Source organism: Palaemon carinicauda, chromosome 40, assembly GCF_036898095.1.
Source record: "Palaemon carinicauda isolate YSFRI2023 chromosome 40, ASM3689809v2, whole genome shotgun sequence".
NCBI classification, from domain to species: Eukaryota; Metazoa; Arthropoda; class Malacostraca; order Decapoda; family Palaemonidae; genus Palaemon; species Palaemon carinicauda.
The window spans coordinates 60,959,506-60,979,611 of NC_090764.1; the positions used below are offsets into that span (position 1 = coordinate 60,959,506).

A 20,106-nucleotide genomic window follows, 5' to 3' on the forward strand; every position below is an offset into this window, starting at 1 on the left:
AGTCTGGCTGTTCCTGGATGTCCTGAAATCCCAGTTATTGATAGCCTTCTGCCGTCATTCCTGGTGAGAAAACAGGCTTCTGCCTGGTACTGCTAAGTTGGGAGCTGCAGCATGTTAGGGACAGCCCAACTTTAAAGAGAGAACTGTTGGTTTGGGAGCACTTATGGGAGGTTAGGGACAGAGAAGATGGAAATTTACTCAGGATCGAGTGTATGTGGCAGCAGGTCAGTATCTATCAGCCTCCCCCCCCCCTAGTGGTCACAAAGTTAATAGTTATAGAAGTTATTAGATGACATTTCCAAACAGATGCTTTAGACAATATAATAGAAAAATTAAAAATGAGTGAGAAATGCAAGTTAAAGCTCAAATGTGTAAACCAAATAAACAAATGGTGCATATGGACTATAAAGAAGGGTGCGCTGCTAGCCTGCACCGTAATAGTGTATGCCTGTTCTCTTAGAAAGTAAAGGGAATAGAAAAATGGAAAAATGAAACCAAGAATAAAGAGAACAATTGACAGAGGTCATGTCAAAGTTCCAATAGTTAGAAATAAGGAACAAAGAAGTTATAGATGATGATGTAGAAAATGGGACTAGTATCCAAAAAATTCAAAATAAGGTAAAGTACAGAACAGAATCTAGAGAGGAAATAACAAACAAAAATAGAGTTCATGAAACCCAATGGAGGAAGGGTAGCTAAGGCCAAGAACACTAAACAATAGCCTAGAAATGTAACTAACACCAAAAACAGATTCTCCCCTCTAGCAGAGAAACAGGAAGATGAGACGTTGTTAATCGGAGACTCTATGGTAAAGGACCGAGGGGGAACTCTTTGGCCTCAAAAAAGGGGAGAAAGAACATGTCCTATCCAGGTGCCAATGCACAGAAGATAGAAAAAGAAGTTAGTAAAACTATAACAGAGAATAAGATGACCACTATTATTGTACATGTAATGGGAAATGACTTATTCCTAAGAAAGGATACTGCTGGCCAAACAGCCTTTAGGTAAACGGATAGAAAAAAACTGCTGAAACGGATAGAAACAAGACCAACAATACTATAGTTATAGCTATTCACCCAAAACTCAATGTCAGCCACTTCACCCTCATTAAGGCCATAGGGATAAACAAAAGGCCTAAGTCTACATGCCAGAAAAAGAAAGTGAAACTTATAGAGCTTTGGGATACTTTCTATGGCAAAACAAAATTATATAGAAGAGTTGGATTACACTTGAGTGAAGAAGGCAAGAGAATATACGGAAACCAACATAATCTTAGACACAGTAGACCAAGAACAAACTAGACCCTTAGAAAATCCTCCAACAGTTATTATAGGAAATTTGGCAGAAAACTTGGATAATGCAGATAAAAGTAAAACTAAAACACAGAGGAAGAGAAAAAAGTTAGAAAATTTCCTCAGAGTGGCAAATTCAATTCTCAGTCAGAAACAAAATGGAAACTGCAGAGCAGTGATAGCTAGTGAGGAACTAGATGTTAAAGGCATCACCAAGACCTGGATTCAAGAAAAAACAAAGGATTTTACTGCAGAATACAAAATCGCTGGTTTCAAGATTATCAAGAAGGATCGCCTCACCTTAAAAGGTGAAGGGGTAATTATCTATGTTAAAACTCACTGAAACCCCATAGAAATTAAATTAGAAACCGAATGTGAAGTGACAGGTACAAACACCAACTCCATAGGAAAAAACATGTCCATACTAGTAATTTACAGACCACCACATCAAACACAAGAACAGGACGAAGATCTGTATAGACAACGTAGACAAGTAGTTAACAATAAGCTAGCTGCCGTAATAGAAGACTTCAATACAGCTGTAAACTGGGAAACTATGGATTCTCCCTCAACCACAGAGGGACATAGACTATTAGAATTTGTCAACAATGAATTCCCCTATTAGGGGATCGATAAACCAACCAGTGGAAACAACATACTAGATATTGGGCTGACAACAAGAAAATTTAGTATCCAGTGTTTCAGTAGGCGAAAATATTGGCAAAAGTGACCACAGAACATATAGGTTTCATGTAAATATTCTTCATCTAAAAGAAAGGAAAATTTTGAAATAGCTAGACTACAGATGTAGTAACTGGATAAAACTGAAGGAATACACCAAGAATCTAGAATACAACGAAACAGGGAACATTGATACACAATTGGAATCCTTTGTAGAAATATATAAAAAAGGGCTAAATATATACTGCATAGAAATTTTACCAAATGGAACTCCACAACGTAAGTGGTTCAACAGAGAAATAATCAATGCAATAAGAAGTAGAGACAGCAAACATAAATCAATGGGTCCACAGCCTTCAATTCATGAAATTTCCAAGCACAAGAAGTTAAGCTGAAAAGTTGATAAACTAGTTAGAAATTATAGCAAAACTCAAGTGACAAGACTGGAATCAGGGACAGAAGGTAACACTTCTGCCAAGATAAACCAACCAGGCAAAGGATTCAGGACTCCACAGCAAGAGGTACACAGCCCAGGATTAGAAGCTGCAGTCATAGACCAGGCAACTACTAAGGCGGCAGAGGAGAACCCAAAGAGGTACCAGCTCTCCGCCTGGATAGCTTGCTTCTCATAAGTCCTGCTATCAATGTGGATGTCATGAGAGTCAGGCAATAAAAGTTTGTGGCAGGCCTAACAACTTTTATTTGTGTTCCATTTACCGGAATTCAGACATGGATGATTCTGTCTTCGATTGTCTTCTTACCATTATGGCTAAGATACAAGAAGATGATAGAAAGGCTTCTTTTGTCTTTGTTGGTGATTTTAATGCTCACCATAGGGAGTGGTTAAATTCTATCTCCTACTGATCGCTATGGCTTAAGAGCTTTAGACTTTGCCTCGGAATCAGGCTGCGAGCAAATCATAAATGAAGCTACTCACAGGTCTGGTAATTGTTTGGACCTCGTATACACTGACTCCCCTGGCGTTATAACTAGTAAGGTTGGTTCTCCAGTCGGGACATCTGATCATGCCTTGATTTCATTAGTAGTGAAGACTGAGCAGCCTGTCTCTGATATATCATACTCTTGTAAAATTTACATGAAATCCCAAGCAGATTGAAATGGGATTTTGCATGATCTTTTGTGCTTGAATTGGTTACAATTATATAGTAGTGTAGATCCTGTTGTCTCTTTGAATGAGAATCTAGTCAACATAATTGATAGGCGTATCCCTTCTCGTGTGCTAAGGTACCGAGTGAAGGACAAACTGTGGTTCAATGATGATTGTAGATGTGCTTATTTGGAGAAGCAGGAGGCCTATCATCTTTGGAAGGGTAACAGATCAGATTTGACCTGGAATAACTATACTCAGCTTCGAGCTTTTTCTCAGAGAGTTTATGCCTCAACTGAAAAGAAGCACAATTAACAATAAAAGAAACCCTTTTTGGTACAACTCAGGAACATAAATGGTGGTGTACCCTTAAATCTGCACTCTTTGGTGTAGATGCAACAGTTCCTCCTTTACTTGAACCAAATGGCTCAGTCACTCACTGTCCAAAGGAAAAGGCAACCCTGTTGGCTGATGTTTTTGACAGTAAACAGAGTAATGAAAAACTTGAACTTCCTCATTCCTGTTTTCCTGAGGCTAAACTAACTAGTTTAGCTTTTCGATCTCGTAAGATTAAAGACCAAATGGCATTTTTCCTTTGTTTTTTTATAAAGACAGCAGATTTCTAAACTCCAAAGCTATCTGTTATTTTGCGCAAGTTAGCAAGAAGAGGAGCTTTTAGCACTTGTTGGAGAATTGTTAATGTTACTCCTCTATGTAAATGTGTTTGTGGTAGCTCAAGTCCCACTGATAACCGCCCAATTTTCATAACTCCCATATTATCTAAAGTTTTTGAACGTCTTCTGGCAAAACGTCTTAATAGGTTTGCTGAAGGTAATCATCTATTCCCTAGTTTGCAATTTTGTTTTTGTAAAGGCCTTGGAGCATGTGATGCCCTTCTTACAATCTCCAATGCTGTACAGAAATCCCTTGATTTTGGTCAGGAAGTTTGTATGATTGGGCTTGATTTTAGTGCTGCCTTTGACCGTGTTAATCATGAGGCCCTTGTTTTCAAACTGAAACAGTTGGAAGTGGGTGGGTCGTTTCTTAGCATTATTATTGATTTTTTAAGTAATAGATCTCAAAGAGTTGTTGTTGATGGGCACCATAGTGAGTATAGGAATGTGATATCCGGTGTTCCACAGGGTAGTGTTTTTGGCCCATTACTTTTCATACTATATACACATGACATGTGGTTTGGCCTAGAAAACTAGCTTGTTGCATATGCAGATGATGCTACTCTCTTTGCATTAATTCCATCCCCTGAATATAGATCTGGGGTTGGTGAATCCCTTAATAGAGATTTAGCTAAAATTAGTGCATGGTGCAAATTATGGGGTATGAAGTTGATTCCTAATAAAAATCAAAGTATGATTGTAAGTAGGTCAAGGACGGTGGCTCCTCAACATTCGGATCTCAGTATTGATAATGTTTCTTTAAATTTTTATGGCTCTTTTAAAATATTAGGTGTGATTCTCGACAGAAAATTTACTTTTGAGAAACACATTAGGTCTGTGTCTTCTTCAGTTGCACAAAAAATTGGCTTATTGAGAAAGTCTTACAAGATTTTCGGTGATCAATCTATTCTGAAGAAGTGTTTCAATTCTTTCATTCTACCTTGTTTTGATTATTGTTCTCCTGTCTGGTGTTCAGCTGCTGATTCGCATCTTAATTTGTTGGACAGAAACTTCAGGTCTATTAAATTTCTTATTCCTGATCTAGATATTAATCTTTGGCACCGTCGTTCAATTAGTTCATTATGCATGTTGCATAAGATTTTTCATAACTGACCATCCTTTACATTTAGATCTCCCTGGACAATTCTATCCTGTTCGTAATATTAGGCAGGCAGTTAATTCTAATAGCCAGGCCTTCTCCATCATGAGGCTCAATACTACACAGTATTCTAGAGGTTTTATTCCAGCTGTTACCAAGTTGTGGAATGATCTTCCTAATCGGGTAGTTTAATCAGTAGAACTTCAAAAGTTCAAAGTTGGAGCAAATGTTTTTATGTTGACCAGGCTGACATGAGACTTTTTATAGTTTATATATGACATATCTGTTTTGACGTTGTTACTGTGTTTAGAATGATTTATTGTTAATTTATTCTCATCATTTATTTATTTCCTTATTTCCTTTCCTCACTGGGCTATTTTTCCCTATTGGAGCCCTTGGGCTTATAGCATCTTGCTTTTCCAACTATGGTAGTAGCTTGGCTAGTAATAATAATAATAATAATAGGGTTAGGCCATAGGGAATACTGTTTATGCAAGCCTAGTCTACATAGTGGATGAGGGGTAGCGAGACCACCCAAGATTGGTCTCTAAGGTGGCAGAGAGAATTAATCCTGGGAAGGAATAAAAATCTCGTCCTCCTTGGGCCAGACTAGATAGCCTACAAGCTATCCTGTCCATTATATAGCAACGAAGGATACATCGGTCGCTAGGGAACTGGACTAGGAGGGGAACAAGGTTCCACAGCAGCTAGATGCACCAGCAGGCACAAGGGGGTAGGGGGAAGACTCAGAAATTGGTGAGGTGGCAGGACAGGAAGGTCAAACTAAGGGGTCTGCAGTAAGAAGGCACAGAGGAAGAGTCCCCACAACCAGCCGTTATCCTACCAAAAACTAAGAAGGGAAGCCTAAGAATAGGTAAAGCAGCACAAAGGGAGTTATACCTGTCAGCATTAGAACGTGGTAGTGAGTTCTAATGGATAGACAAGAAGTAAACACAGGGAACAAGTTCCCAAGACCCGTGCTGCATGGCCAAATATGCATGCTAAGTGGAAAAGTGAAAAACAGTCACCCTAGGACAACTGTAAAACACTATCCAATGCTCCCAGAAAGACCTTCAGGATTGCAGCTCCCCGCTATGATGCATCAATAGCATGGGAGGATGGGCAGCCTCATGAAACCAGTAAGGTTAGATAACAGAAGGGGATGGTGCAAAAGTACATATTTACCAGTCATGGCCACCGGCCACGGCAGAGTTTGCCTAAGTCAAGACTGATGAAATACTCACATGCCGACAAGTACAAGAGGGGGGATACCCCATAATCATACCACAATTGTAAAAGAATAAAATAAAACATTCTTACAATAATATGACTAAATAACTGAGCATTTCTGAGTGATTTGGAAACATGAGATGCTGGTGCCGAACGCGCCCGCTATTGGCAATAAAAAGCATGCACATCAAATAAAACGGGATAGAGACGCGAAATTCTCCAACACACAAGAAAAGAGTATGCAACTTAGTCAATGAGGGAGAAGCCGAAGCATCCATGATCGCAAAATCATTCGAAAAGCTATGAAAACACCCAGAAAAAACTCCAAGCAACCGTCAAGATGGCATCTACAAAAAAGGAATGGATTTACAGGAAACATATTAGTTGTAGAAAGCTGGGATCGAGAGTACTGTATAACGGCTCTCTCGCCCATGTATCCAATCCTATCCCATATCCTTCGAGACAAGGTTAACTCTAGTCGGGGAAGGATAGCTGTGGCCTGGTTTAAACTCCCTGGTGTATACGCGATATCTCCCAGGATATTCGCTTCGGAGGAAAGAGCTATGTGATACCTCTACAGGTAAAATTCTCTGGTATATAACCCGCAGAAATATCCCAAGTAGAACGCTGCCTTTGAGGAACTTCCATCAGGCTGACATGGATTTAGACCAAAAAAGTATTATATGCCCACAGAAAGCACACTCACGCAAAACTACCCAGAAGGCACTTGATATGATCCAGGCAAATTGCAAAGACCTGAGCCTAAAGATCAACACAAACAAGACCAAAGTAATGGCAATCAAATACTTGGTAGACCATCCGAACTTCACCTCCCTGGGTAAACCCATAACATTGGTAAAACAATTCATGTCTTCTGTTTGAGTAATCATCAGACAAACTCTATCACCTGCCAACGAAGTTACCCACCTCAGGGAGAAAACAAAAATTTGTCTCTCAACCATGAAAGGGAATGACATCCCTCAAACAAGGAGTATCAAACAGCCTCCTAAGACTGATCTATATTCAAGCAGTTCGATCCAACATCGAATATGCAGCACCCCCACTCGCTTTACGGACCGAAACTCAAAAAGCTTCTCTAGAAGTTGTACAAAACAATGCCATGAGACTCATTAACAGCTCGCCAATGTAGACCAGACTCTGCTTTTTTCAATATTAAACTTACCCGATAATCATGTAGCTGTCAACTCCGTTGCCCGACAGAATTCTACGGAAGGGATACGCCAGCGATCGCTATACAAGAGGGGGGTGTACTCACAAGCGCCACCTGTGGCCAGGTACTGCAGTACTTCTTGTTGACACCACCTCAATTTTTCCTCTGTCGTGCTTCCGGCAAGACGTTCATGGATACGCTTATAATTTTGGAGTCTTGTTCACGGTTTTTGGTGAAGTATTACTCTAAGATTTCAGCTTTCGCTATTCAGGAAGTTTTATTATTAGCTTAGCTAGCTTTTGGAATTAATTTTATTAATTATGGTGACGAAGAGAGTATGAACTCTCTTTCACCTTTAAATGGCCGACCCTTCCCTTAGACGGAAGTGTTGGTGTCTAAGAGAGTATAGACTCTCTTTCTTAATTTTGCTTAACAAAAGTTATAGATTTATTTTATATCTCTCCGCCTTTTATAAGCCTCTTCGATTAACTTCCTTGTTTATATATTTGTTTATATTCGACCTTTCCTAATAGTAGGCGGTCTTTTCTTGTACCGAAGTTAATTAACATTGAGCCCGTCATTTCGGTTTTACCTGTTAACATATTATGCTATTTTAATGTTTTTGAAAGAATTTCTTTGATAGTCTCGTACTTTTCAAAGTGGAACTAACGTTTTGTTTTGTCTCTGCAGTTGTTGACGTTCAGAACGTTCAACTTGCGCTCTATCGTTACGATAGAGAGAGAATTTTCACGGTGTCACGTTGCAGTAAGAGTAACCGTTTCTAGCGTTTTGTTCATTCTTTCTTAGCTTAATGGTTTTAATTCTAATAAAGGAACTTTTTATTTGGGAAATATTTCAGTTTTTTTCCTTTAACAATAATATGTTTTAACGATATATATGATTGGGCTCTTCTCTCAGGTTCTAAGTCAAGAGAGAGAGAGAGAGAGAGATAGAGAAGGAGGGAGAGAGAGCTGGATAAACGTTTCGTTCAAGCGAGTAACGTTGTTATCGTTTTTGCTCTTCTCCCTAGTCTCTTTAGGGGAAGAAGGTAAACGTTTCTAGAGTTTTATTCTTGTTCTCAAGCTTTATGCGGTAAGAGATTTTAAACGTAGTTTATTTGATCTAGTGTTTAGTCTCTTTCCAGCCACTGAATTATTTATCTTTCATTAGATTTTTCTGTTGCATTGTAATTCTGTTTTCGCAATTACTAACTTTTAAGGAAGGATAGAATTGCGTGTTTCAGGTACAAACCACTTAAAGTTTCGAGTTCAGTGAAATAAGTGCAAACAGAAAATCAAAAGTGATAAGTGATTAGCGCAAAGTGTGTCAGTGTTGTGCGTGAGGGTACTTCTGTGCGTGCCAGTCGTCCTCCCAGTCCGGGACCTCTTGCAAGCTCCCAAGCCCAGGGGAGAAGCAATGTCGAAGGGCAAAAGGGTTCGGCAGGCCTTGATCGGCGCACAGAAGTATCCTCGGTGGTTGCGGACGTGTCTTACAGAGACCGTCACTCCCACCCGCAGACGATTGAGCCCTTATTTTGCTCGTCTGCAGAAGAAATTTCGGGGAGAAAACGCTGGACTCAGGTCTCAAGACCTCTTAAACGTAAAGTCCAGACCTCTAGAGTTCAACAACCCGGATGCAGTCATTGGGTTAGCTCTGACTCTCCGCAGTCATCAGGTGACTGCACACCTCCTAAGAGAGGTAAGGCGATGCCTCAACAGACCTCATCTTCTGTTAAGGCTTTGCCTCAACAGACCTTATCGTCTGTTGATCCCAAGATGACTTTGCTGCAGTCCATGCAGTTGCAGCTTGCGGTCTTAATGCGTGAGTTTCAGGCTGAGAAGGTTACACCTCCTCCTGCGAGCGCTCCGCCTCACCGCAGTCCAGTCTGCCAGGCGTACGAAGTTGAGGTTCCTCAAGCTACCTTACCGCGTTCGGAGTTGCCAGTTACCAGCGTTGTGCAGCAACCTTAACCTTCCTTAAGGCAACCTCAACAATGGGAGCAGGAGTCTTATGCCTTGAGGCAAGATTTTCTTGCAGTTAGACCATCTTTGAGGCTACAACCTTTTGAGGTACGACAACCTCTACCATCCTTGAGGCAGCCACCTCAGCTCTCGCAGCTGCTACCTCAACTTTCCTCAAGGCGAGAGCCTCAACTCTTGAGGCTAGCTCCTCAGGAACCTCAACTCGTGAGACAGGAACTGCGTTCTGCGCAGTCGCTACCTCAACTCTCGCAGCTCACACCTCAAGAACCTCAACTCGTGAGTCAAGAGCCTCTCTCTGCACAGCCACCTCAACCCTTGAGGCAAGCGCAACTCTTGAGGCAGGAACCTCATGCTATGAGTCAGCCACCTCAACGCATGCATCTGCCACTTTCTCCTCAACTTGAGCCTCTTTCCATTCAACTTTGAAATAACAAATGACAATAATAACACCTCATTACTTTCATAACTTGCATTTGTAATCATATACATGTATGCCTACACAAACATTATGATAATGGAGGTTATTCGTATTACTTAAATAAAAAATATATATGTATTCCTTGCAATATATTTTTAACAAATCGAAAATTTGGCAAAATATCTTCAAAACAAAAATGAATCATGAGTTATGAATGTAATGTAAATATTTTGTTGATATTAAAACCTCATGCAAGCATGCATGAAGTAATGCAGTGTTGCCAACAGGGCGAGTTTCCCTGTCCTGAGGTGAAGTAGATTATAGATCGTATATTTAGTGCAGCTTAATTCTACAATTATCATGCCGGCTATCAAATTCATCAACAAAACAGTCTAAATCAATTCCCTCGGCACGTGCACTTTCAATGGACAGTAATGCGATATTACTCAATCTAGCACTGGTCATGGAATTTCTGAGAAATGTTACACGCCATGCAACATGCTCTGCTTCTCTTACAGCATGCTCTACATACAGCATGCTCTGCATACAGCATGCTCTGCATACCCTTCCGCATGCTTCTCAGTCACACATCTTTGGTTGTTGCCAACTCACTAGACTGTCAAGCAGTTTCATAACGTTGCCTTCTAGTCTGCTGCTTTTGCACCAGTGAAACCCTCACTGAGAGAACTTAGCTTTTCTCGGATATGGTCCCTGTAGATGAGAAAGTGCTTTTCTCCCTCCTTCTGATATTCCCTTGAGGACTCTGTCATTTGGAGAGGAGCCTTTAGCTGCGTAGCCTCCTATGGACTTTTATTTAAGCATAACATGCTTCCAGGGAAGGTAATGGTTCCACTTCAGTCGCTAACCCCGTCTGTTACCACACCTGCTCCCTTAGACCTTGAGCTGTGTTGCAAGACATGCAGTCCAAGCTTAGTCCTTGTTAGAGGATTTTTTGTTTACGGAGTCAGTGTGTCACTGGGAAGACGTTCAACAACCAGCAGAAGTGACTTGTTGTGACGCAGTGCGGCAACCTCAGCAACCCGATAAGGAGTTGTCTGTACGACCCAGACAGTCTAGACAGCTTCGGGTTGTCACTGTACTTCCTCGCTTCCCCATGGTTGACAGTTCACAGACTGTGCAGCAGTACCATGATCTTGTGTCCGGCTCCGTCAGACGACTGGCTTTTAAGAGCTCCCACAAGTCGTCGCTGTCTGGAGATTCTCAGATGGACTATGGATCTGACCAAGGAACTGGGCCTCCTGGTCAATTTTGAGGAGTCTCAGCTCGTCCCATCCCAGACCATTGTCTACCTGGGTATGGATCTTCAGAGTTGGGCTTTTCGGGCTTTTCCGTCGGCCCCAAGGATCTTCCAAGCCCTAGAATGCATCCAGAGCATGCTGAGAAGGAACCGATGCTCAGTCAGGTAGTGGATGAGTCTAACAGGGACATTTTCATCGCTGGCCCTGTTCATCGTGTTAGGGAGACTCCACCTCCCCCCCCTTCAGTATCATCTAGCTGCTCACTGGATAAAGGACATGACGCTAGAGACGGTCTCAGTTCCTGTTTCCGAAGAGAGGAGGTCTTCTCTCGGGTGGTGTAAGAACAGCTTTCTTCTCAAGGAAGTCTACATTTGGCTGTTCAGAAACCCGACCGCCGTCTCCTCTCGGATGCATCAGACACGGGCTGGGGTGCGACTTTGGACGGACAGGAATGCTCGGGAACATGGAATCAGGAGCAAAGGACACTTCACATCAATTGCAAGGAGTTGTTGGCGGTTCTTCTGGCCTTGATAAACTTCAAGTCCCTCCAGCTTAACAAGGTGGTGGAGGTGGACTCTGACAACACCACAGCCCTGTCTTACATCTTCAAGCAGGGAGGGACTCTTTCGTGGAAGTTGTTCTAGATCGCAAGGGACCTCCTCATCTGGTCAAAAGATCGAAAGCTCACGCTGGTAACGAGGTTCATTCAGGGCGGTATGAATGTCATGGCAGATCGCCTCAGCCGGAAGGGTCAGGTCATCCCCACAGAGTGGACCCTTCACAAGAGTGTTTGCAGCAGACTTTGGGCCCTGTGGGGTCAGCCAACCATAGATCTGTTCGCTACCTCGATAACCTAGAGACTCCTGTTGTATTGTTCTCCTATTCCAGACCCAGCAGCAGTTCACGTGGATGCTTTTCTGCTGGATTGGTCCCATCTCGACCTGTATGCATTCCCGCCGTTCAAGATTGTCAACAGGGTACTTCAGAAGTTCTCCTCTCGCAAAGGGACACGGCTGACGTGGATTGGCTCCGCTCTGGCCCGCGAGAGAATGGTTCATAGAGGTACTGCAATGGCTGGTCGACATTCCCAGGACTCTTCCTCTAGGAGTGAACCTTCTACGTCAACCTCACGTAAAGAAGGTACACCCAAACCTCCACGCTCTTCGTCTGACTGCCTTCAGACTTTCGAAAGACTCTCAAGAGCTAGGGGCTTTTCGAAGGAGGCAGCCAGAGCGATTGCCAGAGCAAGGAGAACATCCACTATCAGAATCTATCAGTCTCAAGGGGAAGTCTTCCGTAGCTGGTACAAGACCAATGCAGTTTCCTCAACCAGTACCACTGTAACCCAGATTGCTGACTTCCTGTTACATCTAAGGAAAGTAAGATCCCTTTCAGCTCCTACGATCAAGGGTTACAGAAGTATGTTGGCAGCGGTTTTCCGCCACAGAGGCTTGGATCTTTCCACCAACAAAGATCTACAGGACCTCCCTAGGTCTTTTGAGACCTCAAAGGAACGTCGGTTGTCCACTCCAGGCTGGAATCTAGACGTGGTCCTAAGGTTCCTTATGTCATCAAGATTTGAACCTCTCCAATCAGCCTCTTTTTAGGACCTCACATTAAAAACTCTTTTCCTCGTGTGCTTGACAACAGCTAAAAGAGTAAGTGAGATCCACGCCTTCAGCAGGATCATTGTTTTCACATCTGAAACGGCTACATGTTCCTTGCAGCTCGGTTTTTGCTAAACGAGCTTCCTTCACGTCCTTGGCCTAAGTCGTTCGAGATCCCAAGCCTGTCCAACTTGGTGGGGAATGAACTGGAGAGAGTACTTTGCCCAGTTAGAGCTCTTAGGTACTATCTAAAAAGGTCTTAACCTTTACAAGGACAATCAGAAGCCTTATGGTGTGCTATCAAGAAACCTTCTTTTCCAAGTTCTAAGAACTCAGTTTCTTACTATTCAGGCTTCTGATTAGGGAAGCACATTCTCATCTGAAGGAAGAAGACCTTGCTTTGCTGAAGGTAAGGACACATGAAGTGGGAGCTGTGGCTACTTCAGTGGCCTTCAAACAGAACCATTCTCTGCAGAGTGTTATGGATGCAACCTATTGGAGAAGCAAGTCAGTGTTCGCATCATTCTATCTCAAAGATGTCCAGTCTCTTTACGAGTACTGCTACACCCTGGGACCATTCGTAGCAACGAATGCAGTAGTAGGCGAGGGCTCAGCCACTACATTCCCATAATCCCATAACCTTTTAACCTTTCTCTTGAATACTTTTTATGGGTTGTACGGTCGGCTAAGAAGCCTTCCACATCCTTGTTGATTTGGCGGGTGGTCAATTCTTTCTCGAGAAGCGCCGAGGTTAAAGGTTGTGATGAGGTCCTTTAGTATGGGTTGCAGCCCTTGATACTTCAGCACCTTAGAGTTGTTCAGCCTCCTAAGAGGAACGCTGCGCTCAGTAAGGAAGACGAACTTATTTAAGGCAGAGTAATGGCTCAAGTCGACTTCCTTACCAGGTACTTGTAATTTCATTGTTATTTTGAATAACTGATAATATGAAATACGGGATACTTAGCTTCTTGATATACATGTACACTGGTTTTCACCCACCTCCCTGGTGTGAATCAGCTACATGATTATCGGGTAAGTTTAATATTGAAAAATGTTATTTTCATTAGTAAAATAAATTTTTGAATATACTTACCCGATAATCATGATTTAATTGACCCACCCTTCCTCCCCATAGAACCAGTGGACCGAGGAAAAATTGAGGTGGTGTCAACAAGAAGTACTGCAGTACCTGGCCACAGGTGGCGCTTGTGAGTACACCCCCCTCTTGTATAGCGATCGCTGGCGTATCCCTTCCGTAGAATTCTGTCGGGCAACGGAGTTGACAGCTACATGATTATCGGGTAAGTATATTCAAAAATTTATTTTACTAATGAAAATAACATTTTAAGAACAGAAACTAATCTAATTTCCCTTTGAGCAAGGATCGGCATCAGAAACTACAGCATCATATTCAAGTCAATCAAATTAAACAAAGACTGTCCTCTAAATAACAGACTCAAAAGACTCCTCCCCTTACCAGGGTAGATCGATCCTCCAAAGACACATGCAAAGAGACTGCCGGATACACTTACAAGAATGCAAATGCAGAATGAAGCCTTCAAGACGAAGGGGGTAACGAAATCACAACGGCTACATCACCCCTCCCCCGTGTTCACTAGACCCCTTTCAGTGCATCTTCACCATCTTCCCAGCAGCAAGCAAAGCTCTCTGTATGCCAGAACAACTTACTGCAGCAGCCAAAAATGCAATCAACAACACCTCTGCCCCCAACATCTACTATACTGATGGATCACTTGACCGTGACATTCCAGCAGCAGCAGCAGTCGTTTCTCCATCAGGCTACAAAGAAAACGGGAGGCTCTCGAACCATGCCTCCACCCTGCAAACCAAGCTAGTGGCAATTGCCAAAGCCCGGAACACTCGGCCAGTCAACTTGAAGGAAACACTGTACAACAATCCACACAGACTCGAAAGAAGCCATTCTGGCTCTCGGCAACAATCAACCCTCTGAAAATATCTTCGGAATCACAGCAATACACTATCTAGCCTTAGCTCACCAAAGCAACAACAGGCAGATCATCCTGAATTGGATTGCAAGTCACACTGGAATCACTGGCAACTACGAAGCCGATCACCTGACCAAATCTGTCCTGATGTGGCAGACAATCAGTATCACACTTCAACTTTCACTGAAAATCATCAAGGATCAAATGACAGCCTTTTGCAAAATGCAATAGACAAGTGAAGTAAGGCGAGCCTTCCTCAAAGGCTCCAGATCAGCTAGACGGTACATCGAAGCAACTAACCTAATCCCGCATCCTGTTGCAAGAAACGTTCCCCGCCAAGTTGCAGTTATTATTTGCAGACTGCGACTGTGGTATCTGCGCAACTGGCAAATAATCCTCGTCAGTGACGAAGACCTAGCAGCACAACAGAGACCGGGACCATGCAATAACTGTCAGCAACTGCCAGATGAACCTCTGCAACACTACCTGTTACATTGTCCAGAAACAAACCTACTAAGACATGATTTCAACTCTAACATTCCTGCAACTGCAACAGCAATTGTTAAACACATCATTGCTAATGTTAATACATTCTCAGCCTTTCTCCACAGCTACCCTCCTCCCAGATAATGTAATCACCAACACCAGTTTGAAACCAAAATATCCAACATTGTAATTTTCTGCTTAACCTCTTTTTAGCTTCTCTTTAACTTGCAATTCTCTTCTCTCTTCAAAAAATTTCAGGACCCATTCCCAACTTAACATTAAATTTGATAGGCACGTAGATGTCTCAATGACTGAAACACATAATTAAGATTTTATTTTCATTTTTTGTTCTAGTATTTTCAAGTACAGGAATGTGTATTCCACCCTTTCTCTACCACTCATATTCACTAACCAAATTCTCTTTTTCAGTTCTCTCCTACTCAAGCTGAAACTCTATATTAGCACTCATTCTAAAAACTTAAGCTTAAATTACTAAGGAAGTTTTTCCACTCCTATACCAATGTCCCAAACTAAAACATTTCCTAACTCCTTCCAAAGCTCTCCCACTCATTGGGACTTACTGCCATACCTCTTTCTCTCCAACTGAATGACTTGAGCCCGTGGGTTCCTTTGGGGAGAACGTTTTCTCCCTTCCGACACCTTCTTCCTTTTCATTTGACCTAAAGAGGCTAGGGCACCTCTAAGAATAAAGAAAGCTAAATTGGCAATAAACCACCTACAAATAAAAGTTACAGATTATCCCATATCCCAAAAGCACTTACAAATCCAAAACACACCCGTGACTGGCCATAAGAGCCAGACAATCTCAAACTACAACAGCAGATCCTAGATTTGACTCCTTCCAGCGCTACCTTAAAAGAACAGCTGTAGCTCATCCTTGGGTGCCTTCTCTTTTCATCAGCACAGGGAGGACCAAGAGGATGGTCACTAAGAACACAGTTTCAGCATGGGTTCGCAAGGTCATTGACCTGACTCTGAATCCGGACCCTCCTCCTTCACGTCGACCCAGAGCTCATGACGTTAGGGGTATCGCTACATTTCTGGGCTTCATATGTAACTACTTTGTGGTGCAGGTTTTGCAAGCAGGCGTGCGGAAACGACAGACAATGTTTACCGCCCACTACATGCAAGACGTGACTGACAGGAGGCTCGGTACATTCTCTATCGGTCCTGTGGTGGCTGCACAACAGCTGGTTTAGTACCTCAAGCTCCTTATTGGACAAGTAGCAGAGGGTTGAGGGCATTGGTTACTTGAGTTTTAGTCTGAATGATTGTAAAGAAATAACTGACTTTTCTTTTCTTCATCCTCCCCTCTCTTGGGGAAATCAGCATCCAGGGTCCTCTGCATAGCTGACCTCAAACAACTGCAGGTAAACCATTGGTTCCTTGTGTATCCTAGTATTGTGTCAATACTGTTGCGTCCCCATACCCTGGCGAGGTGGTATGGGGAATGTCTTGGTTCCTTCAGATGTCTCGTTACCTTGACAGTCACATTGCAAGTATCTCCACACACACAGGTTGTGTAGGCCGCAGACCTTGCGTAGCAAGGTTAGTGAGGTGTTAGGGTTACCTTCTTTTTGTGTATCACACACACAAAGAGGAATCCCCGGGCAAAGCCAAAATGCCAGAATGGCAGGGACGTCCATCCTCCTTAGGGGTTAGTCATTCCCATATAAATAGTGTAGGTTTTATTCCAGTTACAGAAGAATTGACGAATTTGGCAACAATTTGCATTTTTCCTATTGATACAAACCTAAGCTATTTATTTAAACTTGCCCGCCAACCCAGCCCCCTTGAAGTCCTACCATCAAGCAAAGTGAAGTATAAATACCGGTGTATGAGCGAGAGTGGTAGTTACTACCCCCACCCTACCCCCACTAACTAGCGGGATGGGTGGTTAACCCTCGCTAATTTTCTAATGGCTCGTCCTTTCAGCTTCACCAAAAGTAATACCCATATAAATAGCTAAGGTTTGTATTGTTAGGAAAAATACAAATTGTTTCCAAATTTGTCATATTTGATTTGTTATTTCTTAATACGATACTAATGTGTGAATACTACATTCATTATCATTGGATACAGTCAAGTAAAACTTCAGTGTTATCAAAATCTTGTTTATATCAAATAGAGCTGTTCATTTGTTCAAGATTGCACCGCCCCAAGTGGAACAAAATAAACGAATGAACATTATATATTTTTATATAAAAAAGATTTTGATAAAACTCATGTTTTACTTTCCATTAAATGATGCATGTAATATTCACTTATTAACATTGTATTAAGAAATAGAAAATATTGTTTTCATATATTTTATATGTTGGTGACACTACCAGTTATGTCTTCCGGATCAGCTGATAACGCCAAATTTCCAAAGGTAATTTTTTTATTTCCTAAAAGGAACAATTGAAGCTTGAACTATCATTTTATCATACTATGGTAAATATTATTTAAAATATTTTTCTCATATTTTATTTACTGTCGTGTTTCATGGCATATCAAAGTTTAATTTTGGTCTTTCTAGTGGGCTTCACCATGGTTTCATACCGCAACCTTACCGCACTTGCTTTTCATTTTTTATTTTTTTTTACATTCATTTGCAGTATGTTTGCATTGTAATACTGTAACTAATTTGTGAAGTTACAAATCATTATAAATAATTTGTAACTTAGATTATTTTTCATTTTAGAATTATTGTAGAGTAAGGTATGTTTTAATTTTATGAATTACATTTAGTAGATTATATTTGTTTTGCTCGTGCATTTCATACAGCCATTAACGCTGTTTTCTTAATACTGTACTATTGTTTTCTTTCATTTATAAGGGGACGCTACTGTATTGGAAATATTAAAGGTTTAAAGGTCGCTCAGGAATGGCAGAGGCAAGGGACAGTGACATTGCCCTGATAACCAGGACAATGCCCTAGAGACTGACGATATATTATATGATCAGCGCCCAAGCTTCCTCTCCACTCAAGCTAGAACCAGGGAGGGCCAGGCAGTGGCCGCTGATGACTCAGCAGTTAGACCTATAGGCTCCCCTAAAACCCCCCAACCTTACCTCACAAGGATGGTAAGGTTGTAGACACTAATGGCACTAATGAGTCTGAGCAGGGCTCGAACCCCCGACTGTCAAACACCAGGCCACGGCAACCCTGTGGCATTTTCATTTTTACTACTCACAGAAACCAAATATACAGCACTCTCAAAACTATCACTGTTCGGTAACTGTTACCTTACTTAAAGTAAATAAAACATATTTGTCCATGTATTCTATTTCATTACTGTATATTAAGTCTTGTATAGGGAGGCAAGTGAACTTTGGTGAATTTGTAGGAACACATCTGTGTTTACAATGGAAGTCAATGGGAAAATGCCCTTCAATGAACTAATTTTTGCTAAACAACTGTTTCTTCAGGAATGTAACTCATCCGTATAATGGGGCATTGATGTACTGTAGTTACTAGTACAAGAATCCCAGGTACAGTAAGTATAAAATTTTTCTAATCATTAGTATAAAATTATTTTTTTTTCTTTGTAGGTCGAGATGTACAACTGTTTCCGACCAGACGATATCATCATAGCAGTTGTTCTCTCCCTCGGTGATATTCGGAACTATGAACTTTCGACTGCAGGGCCAGGGTTTGGGGTAGTAACGGCATATTGTGAAGATGGTCATCCTCTAGTGCCTACATCTTGGACTACAATGAGATGTAAATGCAGGACAGAGAGAAGAAAAGTTGCTCGTGTCATGCCACCAAAGAACCCTGTTGTATAACCTATATAGTTCAAAATTGTATGTTATAATATTCACATTTTGAATTTTTTTTCTACATAAAAATTGATGAGCAAGTTCTGTTTGATGTAAATATCCATAAAGTTAAAGTGATTAAGAGAGAGAGTGTTTACTGAGCTGAAGGCAATTTTATAATATATATATATATATATAATATATATATATATATATATATATATATATATATATATATATATATATATATATATATATATATATATATATATATATATATATATATGTATATATATATATATATATATATATATATATATATATATATATATATATATATATATATATATATATATATATATATATATATATATATGTATATTTCTGGGCTCCGACCTGTGCCGCCCAATGAAATGCTCCTTTGACATCATTTCTAAGGTAAAAACTGCTATGAATCTACCAGAGAAAAAATTGTATAGGAATGCTAGGTTGAACCCAGCTCTCTCACCTAATAAGGTGTCGGTATAAATAACTGGGGCGTGATAAATCACAACCAGAGGCCTCGCACCATTTAGATATCTCCTCTCAACATCCCCGTTCAGCGAGGTGCCGTTCAACACCCTAGCTCCGATCTCTACTACCAACAGTCCAACCCACGCTAGTGACGTCACTCCTTTTCATGGCACCGTGTGTTTACGCTGTACTCTTTTTCGGTGTGTGTTTTTCCCGGATTTACCCAGGATTTATCTCATGATGTCGGACTCTACTGTCACTCCATTGAAGTTAAGTACAAGATCTATGAGTTTTGAGTCTTTGGAGGTAGCCTTGCCCTTAGTTGTTATTTTATCACAGTTTTTAATTTTCACTGTTCGCGGCCCCGCTTCGGGACCGCCATGGCGGCTGGCTACCTCCTCTCTCTCTCTCTCTCGTTCTTAACGCCTTACAATTAGTCTTCCATACTGATTGTTTTTCGTTTTGAACCTATCTGGGTAATTCACGGTTCACACCCCGTGTTATTTTCTTTTGTTATGGCATTTCATTATCCCGTTATTTACGATACAGTTGTTATGATATTACGGTATCATAGTTCGTGTTAGGTTGGCATGCCTGATCGCCTTCGGGCGCTGCTAGTTTTTTATGTTACTCCACGCTATTACGTTTTCATATCCTAAGCGGATACGTTACATTATTTTTACCGACTAGTAATTGCTTTAGTTTGAGTGGGACTCTCGCAAGGCAGTTTGTTTTCATATTTTTATGTCGGCACTTCACCGACTTTGTGTTATGTTGGCCCCCCTGCCCAGCTCGGTCCTCCCCGCGCTGGAGGGTTCGGCCCCTACCTGCCTCTCCCTTGCGTCCCTCTC

At 41.5% G+C, this 20,106-nt stretch overlaps 1 protein-coding gene across 1 annotated transcript in view; it reads left to right on the forward strand.

Annotated features, from left to right (window-relative positions):
• The window catches only part of Csl4 (exosome component 1 Csl4), a 177,105-nt gene extending 158,261 nt beyond the window's left edge, over nt 1-18,844 (forward strand). The window contains exon 4 of the mRNA XM_068363790.1: nt 18,533-18,844. Within this exon, the coding sequence (XP_068219891.1) occupies nt 18,533-18,769 (237 nt within the window). The 3' untranslated portion in view covers nt 18,770-18,844. The remainder of the gene's footprint in view (nt 1-18,532) is intronic.
• Nucleotides 18,845-20,106: the final 1,262 nt, after the last annotated feature.